General features: G+C 36.6%; 1 protein-coding gene across 2 annotated transcripts; it reads left to right on the forward strand.

The window, feature by feature from the left end:
• Window positions 1-832: 832 nt before the first annotated feature.
• On the forward strand, window positions 833-14,647 carry ZNF330 (zinc finger protein 330). 2 transcript variants are annotated; one of them, XM_003257746.3, is made up of 10 exons: window positions 833-1,047; window positions 2,283-2,408; window positions 4,411-4,430; window positions 4,531-4,601; window positions 6,683-6,762; window positions 9,506-9,632; window positions 10,101-10,205; window positions 11,380-11,426; window positions 12,468-12,585; window positions 13,660-14,647. In XM_003257746.3, the coding sequence occupies exons 2-10, from the start codon at window positions 2,289-2,291 to the stop codon at window positions 13,932-13,934; spliced, it is 963 nt and encodes a 320-aa protein (XP_003257794.1). In that variant the 5' UTR covers window positions 833-1,047; window positions 2,283-2,288; the 3' UTR covers window positions 13,935-14,647. The 2 variants fall into 2 exon arrangements, with proteins under 2 accessions (XP_003257794.1, XP_003257795.1); XM_003257747.3 differs by lacking the exon at window positions 4,531-4,601 and having other exon boundaries at window positions 13,660-14,643.
• The last annotated feature ends 2,972 nt before the right edge of the window (window positions 14,648-17,619 follow it).

Below are 17,619 nucleotides of genomic sequence, written 5' to 3' on the forward strand. Positions count from 1 at the left end.
GAGAACTATGAGGGAAATAGTAACCTTAATGACAGTGGCATTGACTGTTCTTGCTAAGTAAAATTGATTCTTTGAAAATAGCAAAAAGCTGAGAGTGGTTAGTTGTCTATCAAAATCTAAGAGTAAATTCCAGAAGGCCTCTTTGGTAGCAAACAAAGAGGCTTTTATCTCCTGCAGGGGGATGGCAGGAAAAGCACAGGAATAGGCCTGGTACTGAATCCTAAGTGCGGCAGAGCTCCAAAAGAGATTAGGAAACCCAGCTTGGTCGGCTATGCAAAGGTCGAGGTGCTTGATCGGAAGGAGATTCTGATGCAGGGGGAGGATCATCAGGTTTCAGTTAAAAGCAGGCAGAGCACACATTAGAGGTAGAGAATGTGGGATGATTTGTTCACAAAGGAATGGAATCCAGACGGCATAACAGAAATAAGAGACGGGAGGCTAGTACGGAAGTTCATCAGGCAACTGAACGCACAGTTTGCGCAGCAATCAAGACAAGGTGGGATGTGAGGCACGGAAGATGTAGAGGTGGGAAAAGGTTTCCAACAGAATTAAGCATGAATTTGCTGTTTGAGTCAATTGATCCAGTACCAAGTCTGTGAGTTCATTTTCCTCTTCCTTTTAGATTTCTCCTTTTTCTAAAAAAGTGAAACTGAGGGGGCCTTCCCCTGCTTTCCCTCCTTCTGCTTCCCTATTTTTCCTCGCATTCCCTTCCTTTTCTTGCAGATCCTCTGCTTAGGAATGGGGCATTGGCCCCCGCAAGAGTGGGCGGGGAAGGGGCGGAGCGAACAGAGGTGGGCGGGTCCCGTCCTGTGGCGTCAGCCGTAAGGACGCTGCTGTCGTAAAAGGACGTCCGGTCCGTCTCCTAGTGTCTGCAACCGGCTGTCAGCCTACCTGGCTTGTTAGTACGTTCTTTCCCGGAGTCCTGGTCCACGAGTTGGATTTACTGCTGTCGCGGGTGGGCCTCACGCCATTCCCTGTCCCTCGGCTCCCTGAGTGAGTCCGGTCTCCCGGCGAAAGTGAGCGAGGTTTGCCCGGAGCGCGCACGAGGTAGGGTGTCCCGCGGGCGGGTGACGGTTGCGGGTCCCCGAGCCGCCTGGCACCTCCGCCACTTCTCCCGTGGACGCCCCTCCACCCCACTGGGTCCTCCAGCTCCAGGCTGGACCCTTAAAGCCGCAGTGCCCCGTGCCTGTTTCCTCACTTGGTGACACGCGCAGTGCACGCAAGAAGTTGGAGTGTTACCGGAAAAGGGCTTGAACCCATATAAGGCTGAGAAGAAGATTCACTCTTTTGAGCGTGCAGAACAAACTGGAGGAAAAAAAAATGAGATTTAACTTTATCAGAGGATTCAAAGGATATCTCTGGGGACGCAGAAAGTTAATCCGCATGATGACCTCGTGATTATTTTCTGAGGTGCTTTGGCCAGGGCAGCACGCCCTCTAGATTTTGTCATTTTACATATTGGAGTGGTGCCTTAGTGGTCTGGGCGTTACGTTACCGAAGTAACCACCTATTAAATCTGGCTATTTTTCAGTTGCTACCGTACTGCTTACCACCTGTTTTCTGTTTTTTTTTTTTTAATTTGAGCATTCAGTTCAGAAAACTTCAGTTTAGAAAAATCTTGTATTTCAACTAAATGATGAAAATTAAACATACTCTTAAACGTAAATTTGAACCCCGTTAAAATTACATGCTCACTGCGTGTAGAGGGAAGAGCATTTGTTAGAGTCAAAGCAACTAATACCTTAAATATCTTCAGAATGTTTTGACTTTGTAGTTAATAAATAGTGTTATTTGTTGACTGTTAGATGTTTTGTTTACATATTACATAGGAAAAATTAGACTTGTTATACTTAAGGTGTTGGCAGCGTCAGGTCTTCTGAATATATAGCTCAAAAAAGTGATATAAACTGGGTAAATAACGCTTTTTTTTTTTTTGCTAATGATACATGATTCATTTGTTTTAATGAGGTGCAGAATACTTTATCATTGGAGAAACTTTTCTTAGTGGGGAAAGAAAACTAGTTTGTCTTTTAGGATTAATTTTTTTGACGTTTACATTTTTAGAATCGTTAGTGTCAATAAATGCGTTAAGGGTCACCCGCTTCATTTGGAATAATATGTGCTTAGCCTTTCATAAGGCTTAGAATGTGCTTAACTATCAAAAGGATAGAGTTTAACATTTAACAAGAATAAGGACACTTTGTTATACTATTTCTTAGTTTATTAAAATAGTAAATGCAGTCAGTCAATTATATCTTTTCTGTTCTCTTGTGTCAAAATAGGGGAAAATGCCTAAAAAAAAGACTGGTGCGAGGAAGAAGGCTGAGAACCGCCGAGAACGTGAAAAACAACTAAGAGCATCAAGAAGCACTATAGATTTAGCTAAACATCCATGTAATGCCTCAATGGTATCAGATTTTTTTGATATCAGTTGGTAGTTGAAAAAACTATATACTATTTTATCTGAAGTACACCTGAATAAAATTTTAGTGAAGACAGTGTTTTTGCATATATTTTGTTGCTGAATTTAGTATCTCTGGCACGTCTGTTGATTTCACTGAGTAGCAGTGATTGTTGGATTTTATATTATTTGTAAAACTTAGCATATTACTTTACATACTGTTGCTAATAAAGGTAGATATTGGACAAGAATAGATAATAGAAACTTTATTTTCCAGTTTCTTTAATGCCTTAGTCTTATTGGGTTTTCATATTTTCTTAGCAATTCTTTCATTTCTCTTTTCTGAACTTCCTACTTAACATCTGTTGGCTTCTTGTTCTATTACCTTATCTGCCTGTGCTAAGTGGGTTAGTCCTGATAATTTCTGGGCTGCTTTGAATGGTTGCTGCTTTTGAAATATGCTTTTTGAAATATGCGAAAAAGCAGACAATTAGGTCGTCATTACCTCTTTCCTTTCATTGACTGTAGAGTTATTCCAGTTCTCCCTATTTCCACTCCTTTCTTCGTTTTTCTTTTCCTGCTGTTCCTGTTTTTTCCTTCTCCTTTTGTTTTGTCAAACATACATGAATTGTTTAATGTAGCTTAATTTAGCAAACGTTTATTGTGCATCTACTCTGTGCCAGGTATTATTTCAGACACTATGGGTGGTGATACAGAGATGAATTACATGGTTCCTATTTCCAGAAGTTTATAGCTCAGTTATGTTGTATATTAGGATTTGTTTGTTTATAAATGACAGAAATCTAACTTAAATTAATCTTAGGGAAAAACAGTTTATTGAATGGATAATGGAAAATCTCATACTGCTGGGAAGGGGAAGGATATACCTGGGACTCGGGGACAATTGGAACCTGAAACAACTTGGAGTTCTATCTTTTGCTTTTGTTTCTGCTTCCTTATTAGTTCCATTTTTTCATATTGTCTTACTCCATTTGTTGGGTTTCATAGTTACAGGTAGCTTGCATGTCTCACATCACATATTGTTCCTCAGAGAAGGAAAGAACTCTGAAAGGCTGGACTTCACCCAGTGCCTGTCCCAGGGCTAACATTTATTGGGGTTGGTTTGGGGAGGCCAGATTACATAGCACAGATGTGACAGTGAGGCTCTCTTCTGTGTTTAAGAGTCCTTTCCAGGGAAGAGAGGTTCTGGGCAGACAAAACAATAAATGACTGGCATGCCTAAATATATATAATGACAGCTAGAGTTTGGAAGTGCAATGTATTTATTAGGGCTAAGAGGTGATAAAGTTGACTGTGTGTGGAAGGGGTACAGTTCACAGAGGAGGTGAGATTTTCACCAGAACTTTCAACAGGTAGGAGGCACTTTTCAGGGAAAAGTATTAGAATAAGTAAAGACATGGAGAAGAGAGAATATAAGACATATTTGGGGAATGGCTGACCATTAGTGACTTGAGTCTAAAAAGAATAGGCCAACAAGGTTTGGAAAGTGGTTAGGGGCCAGATTGTGGAGAGCTTTTAAAACCATGTTTAGGAATCTGGATTTTCTGTGAACTTTATTATTTTGTATTCTCTTTGGAACGGTGCCTTAGATAAATGCATTATTTTAAGGGTCACCCACTTCATTTGGAATAATATGTGCTTAACGTTTCATTAAGGCTTAGAATGTGCTTAACTATCAAAAGGATAGTTCTTGTGTTCACTCTGTGGTATTTTATTCCTTACAAACAATTGAAAAACAAACTACCAATGTATTTAGCCTCCTTTGTGATAATGCCACTTCTTCCGGCAATCATATACCTGGAGTATCTCTCTCTTGCATACCTTTGTTATTTAAGCATGGGTAGGTGCTTGTGTAGTGGGTGGAGTTGGGGCTTTGGTGTAGTGTCACTTAAATTTTAACCTGAAAAGCAGGTTATTCTTTGTAATACAAGTAAATTTGCAGTTTTCAGTCAGCAGAAAAATTAATGTGATATTTTTATATGTTACAGGAATGTGACAAGTGTCAGAGGTAAATTTTACTTCTTTTTCTATCTACCTTTAATAAAATTGTCCCTCTGACCTTTTATCTGACATTGACCATATTTTAAAATTTTATTTTACGTGACAAGGCGGCAGAAGAATAGAGCATTTTGCTACTTTTGTAATTCTGTACAGAAGTTACCAATTTGTGCACAGTGTGGTAAGTATGTAATAATTAAGGACATGCTTTTTATCAACTGATAGTTCAACAATTTGAACTTGGGTGGGTTTGTTGCTATTGGTTACAGTGCTTACAATTGTTTATAATGTTATGACCATTAACAAAATAACAAAACGTGTGATTTTGCCTACCAAAAAACTATCAAGTGTTGGTTTTGTCTCTTTGATGTAATGCTGGAAAATAATTAAGGTACAATTTAGATACAGGTTACCAATAAGTTTTTTTAAACAATGAAAGATCAGATTTCAGACATAACATTTGGTGATCCTGAACTTTTAGTTATACTACCTTAGTCTTGTCAGTATCTGTTTGTTCACTTATCTACATTTTGATTCCTGCTGATATTACCTGCAGTGTGTTAGACCATTGGGAATAATTTTATTCCACATTTACCTGGTACTTATTTTATGATCAGTAGTTTTTGTGTTTGATGCTTACCATATGATTCATGAGTTTCCTCACATGTATTCCCAAGTGATTGAAATAGAGTTCCTAAGTCATGTGCCCAGTTCTTAAGTATAGGTGGAGACTTGTACCCCAAAATGATTACACAAAATAAAACTAAATGTTAGCAAGATGGGTGTTTCCCGAATAGTCTTCCACAGACTTGCTGAAATATTAATGGATATTTCTTGAAAAATATATATGGATATACGTTTGAGAAATACTGCATGCATCCTCCTCTCATTCTCATCTGGGAGATTTCTATTATATATTTATGTTAGAAGTTCTGAAGACTTGCAACAAAGAAACCCAATTAACTTTATTACTCTAGATATACATCCCCCCAACTTTTGATGAACAAGAATTGCTTTTATTTATGAGATAATAATAATAATTTCAGGTAGAACAATTTGGGATATGCTCATTTAAATGTGTTTATATGTAATAATAGTCCAGAAAGTTAGTAGTGTTTAGGGGTATATCCCTGAATATTTCTAGTGTAGTTCTAGTTTTCAAAGAAGATATCTTTTCAATTCTACAATTAATGAAAAAGAGAAAACTGGCCCATATGGAACACTCATATGGTAGTTTTTATAGCCTTGTTTTGCAAAAAGTAATGAATGTAGAGTGAGGAAATAGAGTTTGTGGAAGATTAAGAGGTAAGTTCTTGCTAGACTTACCCGTATTTTCAGTGTCTCTGGGCTTAAATTTTGTAGTGTTGTTAGATGGATACATTTCTCATTTACTGATTCTTAGTGTTGGACATGGAACAGTTGGGTAGCTGCTGCCTCTCATTTCCAGTTTCTCTTCCCATTTCCTACTAACTTTGTTCCTTAGGAAATCAAGATAATGGAAAATTGTTTCTTTTGTGTTCCATTTTGTGGAGTCTCAGATGGATGATTAATGTCATCATTAATTCTCACATAATATCTGATAAACAAATTTCCTGATAGTGTTTTGAGTTGATAATTTAATTTGCTTCTAGATCAGAGGTTTAGTGGCTGTGTCGTGATTTGTAGCTGTATCACCGTATTGTTTATTGTGCTTATTTGGGCAGTATTTCAAAATTTTGTTGGGAAAATGTTTAACTGGGGGCTTTGTTGTAAATTTTTATGTTTGGATAAAATTACATTAACTTGATAAGTTACATAATCATTATTTGGTTTGGTTTGAGATATTCTGTGGAAAGAAATAACTTCAAACCACAGTTTTTATTGTGAATTATAAAATGTAAAACTTATTATAAAAAGCATTCCTTTAAAAATTGTTTTGAATAATCTGAAGATTGATAAGTTTTTAAACTGTTAAAATGATCATTAGATTACAAGGCATAACCTGCAATTTCTGATTTAGTACAAACAAATTAGCATATATATTATTGTATAGTTCATTTTACAGATTTATTAGTAAATGTGTAATCTGAAAAGTGATTCGAGTAATGAAGTCTAAATTATATCCATTTTCTCTTTTTAGTTATGTAAGCAGTAAATACTGATTCGGTTTCATTAGTTTTAAATTATTTCCTCAGGAACTTGGGCTGGATAAAAGGAGGAATTCGTGAGTACTGGTATGTATTCCTTTGCAAGACTAACAGTGCAAATGTTTTTCTTCATTAGGGAAAACAAAGTGCATGATGAAGTCTTCAGACTGTGTCATAAAGCATGCTGGTGTATACAGTACTGGCCTTGCGATGGTGGTAAGCTTCTTATTATCTCTTAGACTAGTACGTTTTCAAGGATAAGAAAATGTCATTCTGATCAGTGGTTATTTTTTTCTAAATATCATTGCTTTGTCCCTTGTTTCAATCAATCTGTAGTTATCTGGATTATCAGTGGCATGCTTTTTGTATGATTTTCCCTTAGTACCCACTTGTTTCTAGCAGCTTCTTTCTTTCTTATTAGGAAACATACAAGCATGGAAACTTTTCATGCTGATCTAAACAGAATTTCATTTCTCAGTGGTACCTTTCTTTTATTTTTTATTTTTTATTTTATTATTATTATTATTATACTTTAGGTTTTAGAGTACATGTGCACAATGTGCAGGTTTGTTACATATGTATACATGTGCCATGTTGGTGTGCTGCACCCATTAACTCGTCATTGAGCATTAGGTATATCTCCTAATGCTATCCCTCCCCCCTCCCCCCCACCCCACAACAGTCCCTGATGTGTGGTGTGTGATGTTCCCCTTCCTGTGTCCATGTGTTCTCATTGTTCAATTCCCACCTATTAGTGAGAACATGCGGTGTTTGGTTTTTTGTCCTTGCGATAGTTTGCTGAGAATGATGGTTTCCAGCTTCATCCATGTCCCTACAAAGGACATGAACTCATCATTTTTTATGGCTGCATAGTATTCCATGGTGTATATGTGCCACATTTTCTTAATCCAGTCTATCATTGATGGACATTTGGGTTGGTTCCAAGTCTTTGCTATTGTGAATAGTGCCTCAATAAACATACGCGTGCATGTGTCTTTATAGCAGCATGATTTATAATCCTTTGGGTATATACTCAGTGATATCGTTCTAGTATCTCTTAACCAGACTTCACAAAACAGTATTTAGTGTACCGAAAGCCCTGCTTAACCAACGTTTAAGCCTTTCGTTAAATAAGCAACTTAGTTCCAAACGAACCTAGGATAATAGTGTTCTTTAAAACTTTACATTTCAAAAAAGTGTATATATTTAACATACCTCTTCATTACATACAGGATTTTTTTAAGTAAATTCAGCTTTTTGAATAATAAAACCAATTGGATTATGTGATGTATTTTGCTCTTTTTCCTGAAACATGTTTTCCTTTTAAATATGAGTTAACCAGTTTTACTGTATTGTAGTATGATTTTATGTTCAAATAAAATTTTGTTCAAATTTTAGTCCATGAGGAAAATGATACTATATTTATGTCAAATGGAATATTTTATTTATGGTAAATTTCCAAGAACATGTAAACTTCTATTATGAGGGAGACCTATGATATATTTCATATGTGCATATATTATAGAAGCAAGGAGCGAGAATTATCATCTTGTGAATTGCTCTTTATTTTAAGTATAGGATTGTCAAGTTATCTTCATTCAAAAACACTTTCAGTCTTCCTTGGTAGCTTAAGTTCAGCCAAATTCATTTTTTAAAATCACTGTGTTTTTTGAATGTGAATAATTTCTTCTTACATAAAGAAAACATTTAAGTAGAGTCATATATCGTTAGTTGTAAATTCTAGAAAAGTGATTTTCTGGATATCTTCTATTTGCCTCCCCAGATTCCCCCTGAGAATAGCAGGAGAATAAGATCTGGGTGTTTATTCCTTCATCTCACTCCCTACCAGGTTATCCTGGTTTGGTTTTATCCTTTCTCTAAGGACCACCGTTCTCTCTATATGGCCAGGTAGTCCTCTCCTGTTTGTCCTAAGAACTTCCCTGTCCTCTGCAAATTATCTCTATTAAAACTCTTCTAGATTACCTAGTTTGAGAGTACCATCTCTTTTTTGCAAGAAGCCTGGCTGATACAAGAGATATAGTTGATGATTTGCTGGCTATACTGATAACCCATTTTTGCAAGTCAAAAAACATTCTTCCTATTTGTTGTTTACTACATTTGTTTCAGAGCCTTGAATAATAGAATACTGAATTGAGATTCTGAAATCCTGGCTTTAAATCTCACCTCACCTGTAATCCAACTCGGGGACTTGGATTTAGTCTTGGGCCCCATGCTTTTCCTTTATAAAGGAAAGTTTGTCTGATCCTACTCTCTTAAGATTCTTTCTAGCTTTTAATATTCGATAGGTGTCAATGTTTTATTGAAACATGTTGTTACTGTCTTTTCTTGATACAGAATTGGAGAATCTTACCCTGTATTTTAGTTCCATATATTTTACTTTAAATTTTTTCCACAAAGAAGTGTAATTATTATTAAAACATAAGTTGTCATAAGAGAAAAAAAAGCTGGCAGAAGTTTCGTATTTCTCAGTAATTCTAGAAAAGCTATGCAATTATTTTATATAGATAAGAAGGTATTTTAAAAATCAGAAATGGTAGTATTTAAAAATTTAATTTAGTTACAGGAATTATTATAGACAAGAAAGCTTAAACTGTTGGTTCCTTCAAACTTTATTTGAATTAAATTGATTTTGAGGAAAATACTTCCATCTCTTTGGCTTAATTAAATAATATTAGGGTAAGTGTACAGTTTACCTTTTTTTCTTTTGATATGTAACCAAGTTTTGTATATCGTGGATAGCTGTTAAGAAGTTGTTTTTCAGAGAACCCTTTTTATTTTTGGCTTAGAGTGAGTAGTAAAATGTTTAAATGAAGCTGCCTACTATCATTGAGGGTTGATAAATTGCTAAATGTATACAACTTTGATGGTTGCCATGGTTAAACAATGGTTGCAGGTGGTCAGGTGATAATGATTATGTATTCTTGTTCCTTGGTTACAGGGTGCAATATGTGACTTCTGTGAAGCTTGGGTTTGCCATGGTAGGAAATGTCTCAGTACACATGCCTGTGCCTGCCCTCTTACCGATGCTGAGTGTGTTGAATGTGAGCGAGGCGTGTGGGACCATGGTGAGTCATTAGACACAAGTAATGAGCTTTGTTATAGGTGAAGGTTGACTTTGAAACATTTTGAATGCTGTTTTTGAGATTTTTTTCAGGATACTGTCAATCCTAACTACTGGTACTGTTTTGATTATCAGTGTAGTTAGAGAAGGGATCTATACTGTCAGTTATTGTCAGTGCTAGTATTGTTTACCCAAACATGGAGGGAAGTTGTGGTGGAGCAGGTAGTCTCTTTGAGTGTTGTGAGTGTTATATGGGTAGCTAGTGGAGAGTAAGAGCCCCCTTTTTTCAGTTTCAGTTCAGTTTCAAGGACTTCAACAGTTTTCATTTTAGCTTTTATCAGAATAAAAATGGCTGAACAATTTTGGTGTATCTCCAAAGTAACTTACCATCTCTTCTAAGCAGTATTATAGATACGAGTTTTTTTAAATTAAAGTTTATCTTAATTACATTTGTGTTTTTTTAATCCAATAGGAGGCAGAATATTCAGTTGTTCTTTTTGCCACAACTTTCTCTGTGAAGATGATCAATTTGAGCATCAGGCCAGCTGCCAGGTTTTAGAGGCAGAAACATTTAAATGTAAGTTTTTAAATATTAGATGTTCTTTATACCCAAGATTCTGAACAGTATAAATATTAATCTTAATGAAAAAGGAATCAAGTTTTTTTATACTGCTTCTCATGAACTGTAATTTAACTCAGTCTTTATTTTCTGTTTCTAGAAAACAAAACAGTCAGAATATAGTTGTAAATTTTTCAGCAGGGATGCCAGTGGCATATTGGTTGGGCCAGTTCTTCATTTTGTAGGCTTGATTTGATTAGGCATTGCAGGACTTATACCTTTCGTGGTTCAGAGTACCACATGACATTTTTACCTTCAAATTATTATAGAAAACCAAACCTCACCCTCCTTCCTTCCCATTTGCAAATGCCGTCTCATAAGAGATACCACCCTGTTTGTTTCTGCTAGTTGGTTCTAGTGATTCTTAGACAGGACTGTATATCAAAAATACCTGTGGAGGTTTTAAAAGTAATGTAGATGTCCAGGCCTCATCCCTGGAGATTCTACCTTTTAAGTCCGTGGTGGGTGCCAGGCACCTGTATTTAACCTATACACAAAATTCTCACGTATTTTCCAGTTGAGAGCCAGCATTGCTGACTGGGTAATAGTATCATCTTTACACATAGTTTCTTTCTTGGAAGGTTCATTGAAATGAGACACCATATAAAACAATAGTATGTGGTACTTGGCATTTAAAAAGCCCTTTTTAAATAGTAGTTACTATTATAGGAAAAAGACTGAAATTCCCCAGGTATTCTCTTCCTTTAATTTGGTTCTTGTTCTGGTATGAAATCCTAATTATTATACTTATTTATAAGTTTAAAGTAGATAAGTCATCTCTGTGATATACATACAACATACATACTACACACACATAGACACACAATGTGTATGCATGTGTATATAATTCTTGTAATATTTATATATAAAATTCTCAAAGATTAAAAGAGCATCTTGAAGTATATAGCATTTTTGAGCCTTTCGTCGCCTTTTGCAGAATGCATAATAATAAATTTAATTATTTTATTTGCAGCATGGGAGCTTTGTGTGTTTTATAGCATTTGAACCCAAAAGACAGGCAGCTGTCTATAAGGCTATATTTCCATTGCAAGCTTTTAGTGATTTGATAAAAGACAAAAGAAAATTCTAAGAACCAAATAATGGGATTTTAAAATTAATCTATTTCCCACAGGTGTTTCATGCAATCGGCTTGGTCAGCACTCATGTCTCCGTTGTAAGGTATACCAATGCATTTTTTTCTTTCTAGATTTTGTTTTTAATTTCTATACCCCTCCACCAGTCCTTGGATTATATGCAGCTATAATTAATTTATAAGGGACCTTAAAATTATATAGTCTAATGCTTTTATTTTTGAGACTGGAATTGAAGTTGAGAAAGCTTACATGACTTTCCAATGGTCATCCAGTCACTTTGTAGTAGAGTTGCGACTAGTGCATATTTCTCTGGAATCCTGGCTCTGTGTTTTTAGTGGAGAACATTCTGACCAAGATGATGAGAGTCTATTTTAATGAAGGTCAAAATGTACCTGCTTAGAAGAGTTTGGGTAAAGATTTCCAAATTTTTGTGTGTCCTTAGGCCTAGTCCCTAGCATTTGTTCGTCAAAGATTACTAAACAGATGCAGCCAATGCCCTTCCTCTCAGAAGCGTTTCTCTAGTTCTTATATTCCTAACCCTATGTCTTATTTATCTTCTAACTGTTCTAGTTTTACCAAATGATGTACAGGCGTTATCTGTGCTGTTTTCTTTGTCTGGAATACTTTTCCATCTTGGCTTACCCTATTGCCTTCCCATTCTTCATATGGCGATTAAGACTTTGTGTCTCTAAGATGCCTTTCCCAAATCCCATGTCTGCTTTAGTGCCCTTCCTTCTGCACTTCCCCTTCAGTGCTCGGTGTCTTGTAATTGCCTTTTCACTGTCTCCAACCCTAGTTAGACCATACACTGTGTGAGAGTAAATAGGCTGTTCACCATTATTTCATTTCATCAGGGACCTGATGAGTACTGAAATATTTGTGAACGGCTAAATGTACTTACATGTCATACTCAATATAGTTAGTCTGCCTTTTGTTAGATCATTGTTCAGAAGGGTCCTGAAAAAACCATTTCTGTTAAGAAAATGAAATAAAAAGTGTGACTGGTCCCAACAAAATTCTTAATCTCACTGCCTTAACAAAGCTATATCTTTAAAACACTGAATACTATCTTTTTGTATATTTTTACATTTTTATTTATTTACTTTATTTTGCTTCTCCTGTATAGGCTTGTTTCTGTGATGATCATACAAGGAGCAAAGTGTTTAAGCAAGAAAAAGGAAAACAGCCTCCTTGTCCTAAATGTGGGCATGAAACTCAGGAGACTAAGGACCTTAGCATGTCAAGTAAGGCCCTTAAAATACTAAGGAAGTGATTTTTGCTTTCATACTTAGACAAAGTTTATCTTTTTTTTTTTTTTTGGTCTATTTTTCTTATTGCCTCTTATTTGAAAAGATGAATGTGTTCTTTTAAGCAAGTGGAATTTTACAGCTTAGGAAAATATGTGGGTAAAGTTTTTCAGTTTTACTTAAATATACCAATATTCATTTTGATATTTGGTATTTGCCTTAGTTAATGACAGCAAATACTGAAATTTAAGATAAAGAGTGATTTTTTTTTTTTAATTTTTGTTGAGGGTTCCTTGTTAAATAGTTGAGTAGCTATAATTCCTTAATATTAAAGTGGTGGTAATCTTAAGTACTTAGAAGTCAAATTCATTCTGAAGCTATCTTAGGTGTGTGGTATTTGAGCACCTATGTTTGTTTATGTAATATAGCACTACTATAGGAAATTATTTTATGGTTTTTATGTAACTTTTTTTGTGAAGGAATAAGCATGCTTATAGTAATGCAGCTCCCAATTTTGTTAAAGAGAAGTTTGGCTCATAACCAAACATATCAGAATAGAACCATAATTCTAAGTGACTGACTGCTTTGTTTAATCATAGATGTAGTTCCATGGTGAGGTGAGACTGATGATTTTGCTGATCTTCTGCACTGAACTTTGTGTCACTACTAAGGCAGAAGAAATGACAGGCTTTGTTTTTAAGGGCATCTGTATTGTAAAATAGCTGTCTTAAGAAAAATGTACTGATACGAAATCAACTGTATTCTGTGATTTATGTGATTTGAAAATAAACTGTCAGTGGCCAAACGGAAGGTATTTTCGTTTTAAACATGCCTTAATACCTTTGGAGTGGTCTGTTGGTCTAATTGTTTTCTAGATTTAATGAAATGACACTGTAATTTTTATTTTTTATGGTGTGTATATAGACTCAGGTGAAAAAATTAGGAAAATATGACCTATTTTTTCATTTGGGATTGAAGCAGCCAATGAAATTCATGAAATTTTATAGAGGAAGATGAGAATATAGAGAACTGGAACTAACAAAATGCCTTGTACTTGTCTGTCTTCTATAGCACGCTCCCTGAAATTTGGCAGGCAGACTGGAGGTGAAGAGGGAGATGGAGCTTCTGGGTATGATGCTTATTGGAAGAACCTTTCATCTGATAAGTATGGTGATACCAGCTACCACGATGAGGAGGAGGATGAGTATGAAGCAGAGGATGATGAAGAGGAAGAAGATGAAGGCAGAAAGGATTCAGACACAGAGTCATCAGATTTGTTTACTAATTTGAATTTAGGAAGGACCTATGCTAGTGGCTATGCTCACTATGAGGAACAAGAGAACTAGGGGAGCTGCTCTGGTGGCCGTGTGTGAGAGGAGCAGGAGTGAGTGTGTGTGCTTGATGAATTGTGTGTGGTTGTTCAAAAGTACCTTAGCCGCTTAGCCTTGTGCAGAAGACTAGTTACACTTAATGGGCCAAGCAATAGGGTGTAGAATTTTTATAGAACTGATAATCAGGCTTATGGCATAAGAAAAATGAGTTTCAAATTTAAGATGTTTATTGAGCAAAGCAATTGAAGTATCATGGATTGGACTGTTACTGATTTCAGTAAAGTAGTATGTTTTGCCAATTAGATACATATATACAGGATAAAGGAATAGGATGGTAATACATTTGTTTGAAATTAAATTAGTTTTTATTAAAAAATACTGCTTTGTTCATTTGTCTGATTTTGTAAAATGTAATGAGTAAAATGAATTACTGTATTTTTCCTTTTATGTCCACAGAATGAGAGTCATATGTTGTTATATTCTAAATTTTCATTAAATATTCATGTCACCTTGAGTTGTCATGATAAGTATGTTTTAGTATTTGACTTATTCTTCTCTTTCTTCACAATGTATGTCCTCAGTGGTACCTATTATTGATGCCTTAAATGTATTGATAAGGTGACTAGTTAGCCATTTTTCAGAGATACAGTATCAGAAATAGTATTATTACAGAAGCTTTACCCAGGACATTTTATTTCTCTTTGAATAAATCTATTATTTCACTTAAATACTTTTGACATTATATTTAATTTTTTGTTCTGTATTTTCAGTTTGTTTTGGAAAGCATTCTAATTTTTTTCCAAACTGCTTCAGTTTTCACACATATGCAAATAGGTAATAGAGACTGTGGTATACACTTAAAGATAAGCAGCCCAGACCCCATCATTGATGATAGGTGGAGGACAGTCCTGTCACAAGTCCCAGTTGTTACAACTTACACTGGCAGTTAATAGGGATTGGATAGTTGTAGAAGGAAAGACAGTATCTGATTGCCTGACATTTTAGATGTATAGAGAAAGTTGTAGCTATGAGGATAACAGGGTTGGATGGCCATTGTTAAGCCATTTTTGTTCTGTAGAAGCATACTTAACAGCCAAGGACAATAACAGGCAATAGAAAGCCAGGTGTCAAAGTTAGAGGGCCTCTGGTGGCACGTGAAAAAGCTTTTCACCTTTTGCAGTAGGACAGCTCGAAAAAACTGAGGAGCAAGCCCAAGACTTAATAGTTTCAAAGGATAAACTTCAAAGACAGTTGCCAGCCAAGGCAAGTCTATTATGCCAGCATCGGCAAACTGCTTGGGAAAACCTGTGACCCTGACAAATAAGATGGAGACATCTGAATCGATGGTGCTAGAGATTTTTACTCCCCAGACTCCTGAATTTCTGAGCTTGCAGTCATAGCCCACCCCTCCATGTTAAGGGCAAGCACTCCCCGCTTCATTCTCAGGCTGAATGACAATGCAGAGGCTTCTTTCCTCAGGAAACATGCTCTCTTCATGACTTGCCCTATCTCCAGGCCATTATAGTTAGTATCTCCAGGCCTAAAATTAGGGTTAAGTGTAGATAAAGTTAAGCAAAACTCAGTTGAGGTGCTGGAACTGAAGTGGGAGGAAACAAGACTATACCCCAAAAGAACTGCAAGAATTAGGAAGAGTTGGAGGAATATGCTTGAGATTGGAATCAGTGCTTAAGAGGGTCAAAACATAAAATTAGGGAGGAGTTTGATGGCAGCCCTGACACTGGATCTTTGGATTGCTAAGAGTTATCTTAAATTAGAGGATTTTAATACCCTGGCTAGGATCCTGTGAGATGGTATGAACTCATTACCAGGATGGTAATGAAGTATGGAAAAAGTAATGGTCCTTTCTGAGCAAAGTCGAAACACTGGGATTACCGTGACATGGTGGAAGAATGGATTTAAAAGGTTAAGGGAATTGGGTGTGCTGGAATGGATTGGAAGATGAGATGATTATGTTCCATGGGAAGGCTCAGTGGACACACCATTTAACAGTGCCATAGAAATGTGCACTGATGATGGGGTATAAGCATCTCTAAAAACGTGTGGCAGCTCATGGTAGGCCATATCAGACAGTAGGAAAAGAAAACAGAGTTCAGCTTGCTAATGGCAATGTATGACACGATTCTGAAAAATAGTGGCTAAAGTGGCAGTGTCCAACTGCCGAAAGTCAGGGGGTTACAGTTAATGAGAAAGTGAGAGTGGTAGTCAAGGGGTCCTAACCTGCAAAGAGTTATGGAGAAGGCTAATGTAACACATCACTTTAGGGACAAAGCAAGCGGGTAGCCAATGAGAATACTACTCAGTTTGTCCCATTAGATAAAATTAAGGATGGATTACATGGAAGCTAAGGGTAGTCACCCCAATAAAAATAAAGCATTCATTGCTCAATTTCTGGACCTGAGTCACTCCTCAGACCTGGAGCCCAGACTGAAGAGGTGGCTGGGTCCCAGGAGGAAAGCCAGGACACCATGGCATCTGTACAAGGTAATGATTCTCTTTGGTGTTAACTCAAAGGGACCCATAGCCATTTGCTCTGGTAATTCTAAGCTTAGGAAAGGGGAAATATAAGGGATTTCAAGGATTGTTGAACATAGAATCTGAATTGACATTGATATCCAGATACTCAGTGTCCCTGTTGCTTCTTTGTAGGGGGTGAGGGAGGAGTTGGGTTATAACAGGAGTCCTGGGCAAGTTTAAGCTTACAGTGGTTTCACAGCATGTGTGGAGGGCCAAGTGAAGCCTCTGACACTGCCTACCCTTGTATCTTCTGACTTCAGCCAGATAGTAATACACAATAGTATCACTTGGCAGGACGCAGTACCATCTTAGGGATCTAAAAGATGCAGAGATGATTGTCTCATCACATCTGTTAATTCGCCATTTTGGCCCCTGCAGAAACTATGGATCCTAGAAGATGGCTATAGACAAGCTCAATGAAGTAATATCCTTGATTGCAACTGCTATGCTAGATGTGATATCTTTGTTAGAGCAGATACACGTGACCCAAGTATATGGAATATCATCTTGGTTAGTGCAAATGTATTCTTCTCTTTCAATAAGAGAAGGAAATCAGAAACAATTTGCATTCACACAGAATGGGCAACAATATATATTTATAGTTTTGTAAACTATGCCACTTTATCCTAAAGAACATAGATCTGTTATATAATGACTATGTTGAGGCTGGATGAACAAGTGGCTAGAACATTGAGAACTTGGTAGGAGACGTGTTCCAGAGGGAGGAGATAAATTTTATGAACTTTCAGTGGATAAACCTTATAAACTTTTTGCCATACTCATAAATTTTTCAGGGCTCCAATAGTGAGGGACAGTTTGGTGCATCTGCTCTAAAGTATAAAGCAAATGACTACATGTATTCTCTTACTCTGAGGAAGGAAGCACAATGCCTGGTGAGCCATCCTGAGTTCTGAAGGCAGCATATGTCACACCTGAGGATAGTGTCCTGGCCAGTGTAACAGTTGTTGCAAAAGGCTGCCTGTTTTAAGTGGAGCCCCCAGCAGGAAAGAGTTCTGCAGCTGGTCTAGGTTGCAGTGGAAGTAGCCCTGCTTTCTAGGCCATAGAGTAGTTGCTATTATATTGGAGGTATTAGTGATGAGATAAGTTGTGTTGTAGCAAGCTGCAGTAGGAGAGTCACAATGCTCATCTCTGGGTTATAGAGGAA

Source organism: Nomascus leucogenys, chromosome 7b (genome assembly GCF_006542625.1).
Source record: "Nomascus leucogenys isolate Asia chromosome 7b, Asia_NLE_v1, whole genome shotgun sequence".
Lineage (NCBI taxonomy): Eukaryota > Metazoa > Chordata > Mammalia > Primates > Hylobatidae > Nomascus > Nomascus leucogenys.